At 42.0% G+C, this 12,644-nt stretch overlaps 1 protein-coding gene across 2 annotated transcripts in view; it reads right to left on the bottom strand.

Moving 5' to 3' along the window:
• Positions 1–12,644, bottom strand: part of PRKCB (protein kinase C beta) — a 1,047,370-nt gene that overhangs the window by 172,568 nt on the left and 862,158 nt on the right. Inside the window, exon 17 of one of the 2 annotated variants that reach the window (XM_085629464.1) lies at positions 7,403–11,190. The exons of the other annotated variant lie outside the window; for it this stretch is intronic. Within the exon in view, the coding sequence (XP_085485590.1) occupies positions 11,032–11,190 (159 nt within the window). The 3' untranslated portion in view covers positions 7,403–11,031. Of the gene's footprint in view, positions 1–7,402; positions 11,191–12,644 lie in introns of those variants that run through there. 2 annotated transcript variants of the gene reach the window in all.

Here is a 12,644-nt window from a genome sequence, read left to right as displayed (position 1 = left end):
AATATGCATGTGTGCACATTTTGCGCACATACATGCCCTAAGGGCATTTTTGTGCGACATATGGCACTTTTAAAAAATCAAAAAAGTGATTTTTTAAAGAAAATCGCAAATTACCACCAACTTGAAGTTGGTGGTAATTTGCAATAACCAAAGAGCAAATTTCTGGTGCTTCCAGAATTGCATTTAAGGAATAGCAATTTGCAATTCCTTAATTGCATTTGCAAAATAGAGAATCGCAAATTTTGCAATTCTCTATTTTGCGATGGCCTTTTGGGATGATACATCTCAAAAGGCGTTTTCCAATTCGCAAACGGGCTGATTCTGAGAATCTGCCCGTTTGCAAACGGTAAAAAGGCTCGATACATATGGCCCCTAGTGTTTAAGAATACTTGGGTTAGTTAAGTAAAACGTGATCAGAGAATTGAGATAAGTCGAAGCTGGAAACGTGATCTGTGCATTGAATTGGCCCATACATTTTCATTTAATGCTCTATGAAGAGTAAGAAGCCATGGGCAATAACCGAACACTTTACAAACTATACAATTAAAGAACAATTGCAAATCAGAGCAAAGTAAGAATGTGACTTTTAGGAATACACAGATGGGAGATCGGAGACAATGCAAAAGCACTGGAAACTGACGATATCAGCATTCAGAGAGGCTGGTTTACAAACGATATCACTGCAAACAAAGGAAACGGATCTTTAATGAATGGCAAATTTAAGAACATAATAGACCTGGAGAAAAGGCTGAAAAATACTGTCAGACAAAGACAGGAAAAGAAGAAAAAAAAACAATATTTTTGAAGAAAAACAATTTCGGGAAACGCGTGACGAGATGCGAGCAGATGTTGCACATGACGGGGAAGGCCTGGGTCCGTTGTTTCAATAGGCAGGCACATTTTGGGGGGGAATGAAAAGAAACTTGAATGAACACCTGTTTAAAAACAAGAGTCAGGGCTGGTGGCAAGGAGGTGGGATAGATAGAAAGATGGCAGCCTGTCAAGGTGAATGAGAAGAGTTTGGGACAAGTGTATGAGGGGGAAGGCGGCTCAATATGACAGTTTGCAGAATAAATTGAAGCATGAGGGATCAGAGACATAATATGTAAGAGTTAGCTCCCACTGTGACCTAAATATGGATCATATTAACAGAAATAAATGTGATATAGGTATGTCGTATTGATGGATAAGACAGGTAGGTTGGGTAGTCCTGGAAGAGGTGCATTCGTCGTCTGAGACTGCTGGGCAGATGTGGAAAAACTCATGCATTCTGGATGTTTTACATCCTTGTTCAGTGGCTTCACACAGTTGGGTGATGGTGTTATTACCAAGAAATGATGGTGTTAAGCTACTGATATTTTAAAAGGTGTCTGTGAGAAGATGGGAAGACTGATTTAGCGTTTAGTGGATAAATTACTGGTGGAGAAGTGTGGCTCAATGGTTAGAGCGGCAGACCATGATGCAGAGGTCTAGCCCGGGACCAGGGTTCAATTCCCCCCCTCGGCGGGTCTTGGGCTAAAAAATTCCACGGACCTGATCATTCTCGCCTCGGTGCCTATTCCAATCATGGAGTCCCACTCTGCAACTCTGGGCAATAGCTTGCTTAATCTCCACAACGGCCCCCACAACGCTAAGGATGCCTGGCCTCCACCTTGGGGGTGCCCAGGAGTGGACGCCTCACAGGGAAAGCCAGGATGGGTTCCACAGCGGTATTCGTACAAGCGCCTTGAGACCCTTGCGGGTGAGTAGTGCGCTATACAAGTATCAATTTATTATTTAATTACTCCGTAACATACATGACGGATAACCAACTCGCCTTATTACAAGTGAAGTAGGATATATTTGTAAATAAGCAGATAGGATATCTGTCGAAGGTGTGATGGAGAAACATGTCCGCCAAACTCTGAATCAGGCCCGGAGTAGGTTTGGTGTCCTTTGGGAGCAGGTTCAAGTCCACTGGTAGTGATCTGCCAGTGAGCTTTAGATATAAAGATTGTGCTTTGTATTTTTGTTGGAGTCGCACAAGTTACTAGGCTCAGGACCGGGTTAAATTGTTTGGAGGTTGAGAGCCTTCGAGATCCAGCTCCCAGGCTAGACAGGTTTAAGGCAACTTCTTAAAACCAGGAATCCTTGCCAGGGTGGAATTGGGACTGAAAAGCAGCCATGGAAAAAATGTTCTAAGCAGCCTCGCTCTATTCCTCCCCTCTCTCTGGATCTCTCTTCCCATCCATCCATTCTCTCTCTTTTGCTCTCTGTGGTCTCTCTCTCTTCTGAAGCGCTCTCGGTGCCTGCTGTGATTAACTTCCAAGAGATGGAGATAGTGAAAGTGACCAAAGAAGCGTCCTCCAAATTCTCCAGCCTCTTGGGAAAACGTCCAATGGGATAAATGACAAATCCACCTCTGATTTTGCCTATGGTATGTTTAGTATTTTACTAAGTTCCACTCATTTTGTATGGGTTTTTCAGGGTGCACTGCTTGAAGAAGATCTGACCCCCAACATCCCTAAGCATTCCCAACCTGAGTATTGTTATCTGGCCACAAACACTGATCGAGGCATCAGATCGTCGTCAGCTCCTGGGCCAATGATGTCTGGACTATGCTATGCTGTGTAAAAGGCAGAGGAAGACTTGTCTTTTTTAACTGTGAAAACTCTAATTCTGACAAGATGGACATGGTATGCAAACCCTTCCACCTTTTGCTTCTGTCTCCGCTTTCTGCTCCAATACAACACGTTTCTTATGATTGTTCCAGGCTGATCCTTCAACAGCACAATAACAACAATATTGTTGATTCCCCATCTCTTTGTGATCCCCCTGTTGTTCGGTAATGACCCTTGAAGTGTACAAAATGATTGCTATGTTCATCGCTGCCTCATCACAATCTCTTAGATGGCAAACAGCTAACTTTAACCCCTACAGTTAACATAAATCTTCGGCGCCAGCCTAGTCTCCTTTTTTCTGCTTTGACCGTTGAAATATACTATAACAATATTGTTCACTCATATCACCTTGCCCTTTGATGACCTAGAACTGCCTGATGTGTGATACTGTTCAATTTCTCCATCCTCAGAGTTTCTTAAGTGTTCAATGTCAACCTTTGTGCTACACAAAATGATATCACTCACCTCCTCATGATTTTCAATTTGTCGAATGGTCTTAAGGTAGTTCTGTTCCAATGGCCTCATGGTGGTCCGGCTTGCAAACTTCTTGTCAGGACATGTTTAGGACCCGGGATAAAACTCATGCGGAAACATAGAACACCTCAATTCGCAGAACCATTCTCCTGACGTGAGGGTACATTTACAGAGGTTCTCTGCTTGTGAGGCAAAGCTACACTATATCAAGTGGTGTGGAAGGATATCGCTGGGATTTCTTCTGTTGTTGCACTAGTGTCACTAACGTCATTAGCAGTGTGACATTGTGTAATTTATGTTTAAAATTACATGAAATACCAGGAAGATGCATTCAAAAGTAAGCCTAAACTATGAGATGTACACTCTGGGGTATCGTGAATCAAAATTGAATGCAAGGGCATACCTCGTACACAGCAAAGAGGAGAATTTGTCTTTTGTGACACATTTTTTACTTAAACATATCCCCGCATGACATTCTCTGCTAGAAGTAGTCCCCTGCAGCAAAACATTGTGCACAATTTCACACTGGCGTCATTCCGTAAAGCCAACTTGCGTGAATTACCCAGATTATTTATGCTCCACTGAAATTCACTTGTAAATCCACCTATGTAACATCAAATGGAGCTTCAAACAGCACTAGAAGAACACTCCAACCGTTCCAGTTCTGGCCACACCCAACATCACCTGGAGGACAGGATGTTTATTTTGTAGAACCGGTGTTATCAGAGATGTAGGAAGTGAAAATGCAAATGGTGACTCTCCGGTAGACAATATGACACGTTTGGTGATCTCACCCTGATGGGTAGGTTATTATCTTGCAGAGTGAAAAAGCAAAAGACATACAGATGATGGAAGGAATGCAGAGCAAATCAAACATTCACCCCCAGTCAAGAGATCTGTGTTAAATCCATCGTTTTTTTGCTCACCTTGCCACCCCAGTTTAGACCCAGCCATATGAAAATCAGTCTTGACCCTGTTCATCATGGGAACAGTCCAGCCCGAACTGCCAAGCCAGGTCCTCCCTGGACCGGAAAGGAGCATACTGGGACAGGTTTCGGGGCATCACCCCTCATCAGCCAGGCTAGTTTGAATCCAGTGGCACAGTGAGCCCGGGACCCAATAGGGAGCATTTTAGTTCGCAACCCTATGAAGGTCTATCCTCACTTTTATGGTGCCTCTGTGTCAATTTCTTAAGGGCCATTCCTAAGTCTCCTGCTGATTTCCCTTGATCTGTTGATCGGCATTTGTGTGTACAAACACATCAACCAAATACAATTGATGAATATCGGCTGGATCTCAGATCCCAGTAATCTGGTCCGGAATTTCTCTCATAGATTAAACACATAAAAATGAAAAGAAACGTAAAAATGAATCAGTATAATGTTAAAGGGCAACTGTGTGCAGGTGCATTATTGTTTTGGAGATTACAAGTGTCTGCTTGAGTTGGCTTGTCATTTATCCCATTACCCACCAGAGGGTAACAGAGGAGGGAGAAGAAAGGGTTGCGCTCCTTTGTGCTATGCTTGTTGTATTGCTGCCAAGTGGTGCCACGTCATATGGAATGCCTTTAGCCAGATGTGGCTTTGTGGCCAACAGCACTTTGCACACTGGGCTTTTGAGCCCACGTTAACAATTTTATAAGAGAAAAGCAAGCCCCAGATTTTACTTTGGAGTTGGCTAAGAAGCCATGCAAGGCTGAAGATATGACATGCGGCATTAGAACATACTGCTTAGCTGACAGTAAGATGAGTCTTTTTGCCGTTGCATCCTCCCTACCATATTCATAACACAGAAAACGAGCAAACTAACCTGGTTAACCAAAAAAAAAAAGTCCAATCAAAGTTATCTTCAAGGAGTCCCTTTCTTGAAGATAAAATTGCTCACCCAGATTATGTGGAATTTTTCATGGTAGGGTTAGTATTTCATTCTAGACAATTGCATCTAGAATGTTCTCAACCACAATGGGGTAGCTCTCAATTGTGGTTCAGCCCATCCATAAACTGCTCCTCATTCAGATTTATCAAGTCAAGCATGAGGCTGTTGGATCCTTCATTGCCTGTCCGACACGTGGATCTCACAGGGCAATATAGTCAAACCTTTAATGTTCCGTGGTTGGCCCAATATCTAAAAGGCTTGCAGGTCTGTCAAAATGGCACAGTGAGTCTTGACTAATGCCGCACATTCTAGGCATGCCATTAGAGTCAAGAGGATACCACACAGACTTGGCTTACAAACTTGGGGAATCCCAACAACAAATACTATGACAATTGTCAAAGAAGGTCTCAAACTAGCCAGGAATCCTGTACTGTTAGAAGAGAATTGTTACCATATTCCTTCCTCTTTGAACCAAAGGTTAATGCTCTGGGGGGAATAATTCCAAGATTTCCCACTTTTGTAAACGTCCTACTTATGGAGAAATATTTAGTAATTTACAAAGAAATATGCAGAGGAACTAAGTTCCTGAGCAAAATGAAGATTTGTGTATTCTGCAGAATTTAATTTAACCTCCTGGAGAATTTCACAGACAGAGTAAACGTTTTTGCGAACGTCATGAAAGTCAAATTACAGACAAATCTAACTATCCCAAAAACATAATTGAAAAAACCCTGTTTAAAATAAACACAAATGACTTCAATACCATATTAGTGAACAATAAAATTATTCAAAAATAATTTAAAGTTAGAAATTATTTTTCCATGACACCAAAATGTTACATTAACAACTCTATTACTCCATATAACTCTTCACAATTAAAACAGTTGTAAAGAAATAAAAAACGAATAATTAATGGAGAAGTACCAATGATGGGGTGTCAACACAAAAATAAAAAATACGGCAAGTTAAGCAGTTAGTATTCTACCTTAACTTCAATATTTCCATACACTTTTAACAATGATAAACTTAATTCATAATACGATACATATCGCCAATATCACTAATTAAATCAATTATGATTACTTAAGGATGGAATGCAACATCACTTGACAAAAAAATGTCAAAGCGATTAATACAATCTTGCTTTATCCTATGCACTATCAGACAATGAAATGTAAAGTGTAATAACACAGGACAACCATGATAACAATCCTACGAAACATCTCCTCAATGTCAGATGTTTAAACATAAAGAAAAATTGCACAATTACAAATGAAATTCTGTCTCACTCAAGCTACCTAGTGCCACAATCATACACACTCATTCAAAAAACCATTCTAGTTTCAACCTTTCATACATTACAGTAGAGCAGAAGTTAACAGTTGAGACAGGACCTTACCTGCTCCATTTTTGCCATGTGTATACGTTTTCTGTTATACCTCCAGTATGGACACTCCATCAACCTTAACTTGACCCTAACACACATACACACATTAACACACACACACACACCAACCTCCCTATTACTCGGAAAATAAAAAATTGCCCAATAACCATGTTATTTGGCTCAGATATACTATTAAAATTACATTAGGATATTTACTACTGCAGAGCAAATTTAAAGTTTCATATTATGACATTACTACAGTACAATCTAACAATCTGGAGAAATCACAATCCCTGTTTACTGTCTCTCTTAGGCCCCTACTCACAAGAAGCATTTCACTGCACAGATTTAACCTCTCATGTGTTTGTTTATAACTTCCACACTAGAAAGAACAGAATGGTATGAACCACAATGGAGATCCACCGCGAGTGATATGCACTTAATTATAATTTTTGTGGGAATTATGTAGAACTATCCAGGCAAATGCTTTAAATTTCACATTTTTAAAAGATGTGCAGGATTATTTTAAAAAATGTGCAGCTCTTACTAAAATGTGGGTACCTTTTTTAGACCTATACACAAATGTTTTACGGTAGGGTGAGCTTCCAAGAATAAACTGTAGAATTCTTTGTAAAAATATGCAGAATTGTTTTAGAACAGATGCAGGATTGTGAATAAAATTCTATATTATCTTGAAAACATGCACAAAAAGTTCAAATAAATCTGACAACCGCGATAAAATGACTAATAATATATGTTTTGAACTGTACAAATTTCCAGAAGCTATTGAACTATTATATCCAAGAAGCTTCAACTGGATCAAACGAAAAGTATCCCATTTCATCTTCACATACTAGGTGCAGCCATAGACCAGTGGCCCAGTTAAAGGGCCTGTTTGTCCTCCCTTGAGAGATACGCCCCTCTCCCTCCCCATTCTACTAACATTCCGGTGTCAGCATCTCTAAACCAGGAATAGGAATCCAACAACTTTGAAATAAAAGCCAGCTTTTCTTAAAATATTCTATCTTGGGTTTTATTGTACAGTGGTACTGGAAAAGAAAATAAACCTTGGCACGTCACAACTAGTCAGCAAAATAATATAATAAAGATACAATTATAACACTGAGAATTTCAGAACAGCATTGAAGAAAAAAATGTTAATCACAAACATCGTCAATATGAGGGCCAGCATCTAGTACCCCATTTTAAGTTTTTAACCAAATAACTGACGCCCCCAACAGAACGACGGTGTTGGAGAATGTGTGCAAGACAGAGATTGGTGGATGAGTTTGTTTCTTTTTCCATTTTTTTAAAATCAGGATTAAACTCTTAAATCTACCTTTTTTAAACTTTGCTGTTCGTCTAAGACAAGTTATAAGGGGATATAAAACATTTGACACATATTTTCGAAGCATACTGTTATGTAACAAACAAATTCATCATTTTGGCATTTTCAAAAAAGGAGAAAAAAAAGAAAAGAAAAGATGGATAAAAGAATCTCAGTAACGGGACAGCCAAAGCCTCTCAGAGCGGTTACCTGTGCAAGACTTCCTCCTTCTGGCAGTGCACACCGGAAAGTCCAGGCCCTAGCGGGGATTACTGAGTGTGTATCTTGAGGACTCTCGGGTCATGTGCTCTTGTTGGCTGTGGGTGGTGAGTACTGGATAGCAGCTGCTGGTTAGGCTTAGTTACCTATAGAACTATGCTTCTAGAAGGATTGAAGATGACTCTCCAAAAGTTCAATTCACTACCCTAAAGGAAGACTCTTGTCTGGTGCTGGGCACAGACTATGCTATTCATCTCACGAGAAGCCAATATGTTGGCTTTTGTACGCATGCAAATGCAGCATGCTAAACTTTTGAAACTTTGTCATTATTAGACCAAACACTAAAAAGGTTTATCAGACTACAGTGATCTTCTGAGTAAGACTTTGTCGTTGCAACATAATCATGATCACAGGTATGACGGTTGTCTCCAGAGCAAGACCTTAGTTTTACATCGTGTTGTTTCAACATGACCATGTTCAAGGATATGATAGTTGTCCCCAGGGCGGGGTCAAATTTCATTTCCAAGTATACTTCTGAACCATTCATTGGCAGGTCAGGCCTCAAGCAGCAATGGGGTAGTGTGAGCTCTAGTGTGGCTGCACACCAAGCATTCATTACGAGTGCCTCGATAAAGGGTGAGGTATTACGGAACTTTGTAAATACATTTACCCCGGGGTGAGGTATTTACCAAATGTGCTGAATTTGAACTATTCTGAATGTGTGTCTAAAACGGGGAAGTGCATACAGAAACAGTTTTTATCTCAGTTGTCTATGCAAGCATCTAATTTTTCCCGCAATTTTGCTGGGATTGACCCAGAATCCCGATCCCTGTGGTTACCTCTGTTTATTTATCATAATTTCATTCCAAACTCATAATCAGGGCCTAAGATGTTAAAATAGTTGTCTCTGACATTACTACTGGGATCACTGGCACATCAAACAGATGTAGTAACTTTACTGTTCAACTCTATGGCGTCATAACCATGTTTGTAGGACAGAGTGGCTCTACTATTTTCCCTGGCGGCCGCTGATTTAAGAGCTGTGGCAATATATCCTTCCAGTATGCGGTTGAAAGAGAGGCAACCCAGATTTTCCCGAATTATATTCAACTACTTCAGAGAAATTACCAGGATTTGACAGACCAGCAAGAGGCACTGGTCTAGATTTGCGAAGCACATCACACTTTGTGGCCCTTGTGACTTGGAATATATACGACGTCTTATGTACATGAGCAGATGACAGATTTCCAACTAAAGAGACAGACTAAAGATTAAAAGAAAGCTTTTCCTCTCAAAGAATGAGTCAATTTATGTAGTGAAAACTATTCTGGAAGACTTGAACCCCCAACTATTAAACCACTGGGGAAACGCCAATGTAGACACTTACCAACAAATAGACGCTGCACCCCTAGAACTGCCCATCCTGATGCCCATCAATAGTACAACGGTTCCCCTCTCCACATTACAGCCTTATGCCCAAGTCCCTCTTCCCCCTACTTCTGTACAGAACTCGGATAATCTATTGCTAGGTTTGCACGGTAATACCCACACACACATATACACTTGCCCGAAGGTCTTTAACCTTGATTACCGATGTATTGAACTCTCCAGACTACATACACCTGGGATAAACATGGGCATCTGTGGCACCCAAGGGCAGGTGTATTTTGGCATTACCTTTACTCCTTGAAACCCCTCTGCCATCCCTTACACCACAATGGCCTTCAGCTCTCCCAAAGCCAGTGGCCATTTCCAAGAGTGAGAGGCTTTCCGCGGTAAACACCGTGGAGGCGTGGGAGAAGCATTTGTGATTGGTGGCAGAGTAGTGCTTTCAGGCACGCCTGGATCGTCCTTTAAGTTGCATGGACTTCAGCTATCAGCGGGTGTCCTACCACAATATCAGGTTTCTAAGGCTGACTTTCAAGAATACGTGCTATTGAATATCTGCTAAGGCTATATCATCAAGGTAAGTATGGATTTACTATCCTTGACTCCACATTAACTTCATTTAATGAAATGGATTTTTTTTTACCTCAGTATTCTTGCATACAACCACAGCAAGAGTGCAAGCCTTCAGCTGCTACTGGACTGAGAACCTAAGCCACGCAACAGATTGTCCCAGCAGAAAACCACCAGGGCGGCTCGCGGTTAAGGGATACCACAGCGGGATGGACTCAACACTTGGTATGACTTAAAATGCTGAGTTGAACACAACAGGTTCTCTCTGGAACTGAAGGATCCAGATGCAATAGTTTAATGGTAAAAAAGCATCCTTTTCCTGACTATCATTGGAATGATGCAAGGGCAGAGCATCAAAATTCGCCTGACGGGCAACAGAAATTTGATACAGGCCTCCATTACAGGGGTTGTCGAAAAAGCCTCCTCTACAGCTGATTTAAGTGCCGAAGTGCAGAGGATTAGAAAGGGTCCAAAAAGGCTTAATTTGGTCACAGGGACAGTGTACGGTGCTCTGGAAGAATGCTATCAATCTTGAAAAGACTAACCGGGTGTACGTACAATTTGCTGATGACGGCAGCTGTTTTTGTTCTATGGGCTGGTTTGCATTTTTTGTAAGTGCTTTGTTTATTGGGTGTTAAACACTATCAAGCAAATTTGAGGACTAAACGAGTGCCTGACACCTCCATAGGCAATTTTGGTTATTGCTGGCTATAGATAGCTCCTTTAAGTTTTCCAAAAAAGCCCAAACATGGCCATGAGGCACACAATATCCTGCATGGGGGCCATTCAACAAAGCTGCAGTGTCCATCCCATGAAAGAAAGCTGAAGGAACCCAGACCCCTTCATTCAAGTTTTTTTTTTGCGATAGTGAACACTGACCGTGTGACGGGCGCTCATTGGATGGTTGGCTTTCAGGTGCTATTGCTGCCAAAAGAGGAGGCCTCTTCCCTGAGCCGTTTCAGAAATACATGGCTTTGAAACATGGTCACTCATCCCATTAAAAAAAAAAATACATAAATATTATTTATTTTTTGAACGCGGCCCACAATCACTGCCCCGCCCATGGAGCTGGGCGCCTATGTTGGCTGCGCCTGGCAGACGGCAGAACGAGAGCGCTCCGGCGCCCCATCCTAGCTTCCGACTTCCACTGGGTAATACTCAGAGTTAACAAAGGAAAATCCATCAAATTCTGATTGGTCAATGTTGCAGATGACTTCCTGGTCAGGTGGAGTGAGGACGGGTGGATGGCGGGTGAAAAACTTGTCGAAGTTCTCAGCGTTTCGGCCGCACTATGAGAGGGGAAAAAAAACTTGTGGTGGGTAGGGACAAATTAACAGAAAACGGGGTGCAAGGAAAAGGGGTGGGGACTAAATGGGATCAGAAATAGAGACATTCAGACGAAATGGATGCAGGAGCGGTAAAGGGGAGGAAGGCGGAATCATGTTAACAGAAGCATGCCAGTCAACATGACACAGTTAATGAAACAAAACAATTAAACAAAACACAACCAGTGGTGAGGGTTCATGCCGGGCGCTAGCGCATGTGCAAGGGGTTCAATGCTGTAAGGAGGGTTGTGTTTCAGTTGGGGTGTAGGTTGCGCACTGTTTGGTGATGGCCTGTTTTACGGTCCCCTCGCTCATGAGTACAGGTTGCTCAGTTGTTGTAGGGTGAAGACTTTTTGAGGGGGATCTTTACAGTATTTGAATGAACGTATAGGTTACTTGGTGCAATATTTATTTTGGTAACGGAATGTGGTACTTGGAGTCTGCACACACTGCTTTGTGTTGAGGGCTTCAGTGTGTTTTTGTTTATGCATAACACTGGTTTAAAGCTCAAGATGGTATATGGAGACCTCTGTTGGGGTTTATGGACTATGAATTATGCAGTAGGTGCCTTGTGGGTACCTTGATAACTTGCCCCACTTACCATCAAGTGTCATGTTGCTGCTCACCACAAATCTTTCCTAGTGTGCATTTATGGTCCTCCCATGGGAATCTGTGTTGTTCCACCCCTACCGTAAAAGGTTTCCAAGAGTCCTGCATAATGTTTGCTCGGAAGAATCAATCCCCGGTGCCTTTGCTACCCCGCATATCTCTACTGCTTCCCACATATATCCTGAACTCTACACACACCATCCGTGGCATGCTCAGCTCTTTGCTCAGCTCTTCCGGTTCAGTTTGGTTGTGTAGCCCACAGGATGACTGTGTCTGCTTGTTCCACCCCCTCTAGTTGCATATCATGGAGTCCCTGCTTAATGAAACTCCATGGAAATGTGGCAGGTTTGCCATTCCAGTTTGGCTTCTGTCCGGCAGTTGTCCATGAAGCCCAGAAGGTCCCCATCAAACCCTACCTCATGGATTCTCAAATGCACCCAACAATGAAGTTGCGATGAATCCATTTGTATATTCCACACCTCCCACATGGCGTCCAGCAAGGCGTATAGGGATGGGATACCCACAGGGCTGAAGGTTCAGGAGAAGGATGAAATGGTGGAGGAGGGCAGAGATGATTTTCCCGTCCATTGATGCTCAGCAGACAGTTGGAGATTGTGGGATATTTAGGTAAAATGTATAGTTCTCCCTGTCTGAGTGCCAGGCCTCTGCAGCTCACTTGCACACGAACCCATTGATCGATCACATTTGTGCTTCAAGGAATCTCTCAGCCTAAAGCACAAAAGTCTAGGGTAGCCTAGAACTCACATCACTACAGACGTCTAGGGTAGCCTAGAACTCACATCACTTAA

The sequence above is a fragment of the Triturus cristatus genome, chromosome 10 (genome assembly GCF_964204655.1).
Source record: "Triturus cristatus chromosome 10, aTriCri1.1, whole genome shotgun sequence".
Classification (NCBI taxonomy): domain Eukaryota; kingdom Metazoa; phylum Chordata; class Amphibia; order Caudata; family Salamandridae; genus Triturus; species Triturus cristatus.
This window is presented reverse-complemented; position numbering and strand designations above follow the sequence as displayed.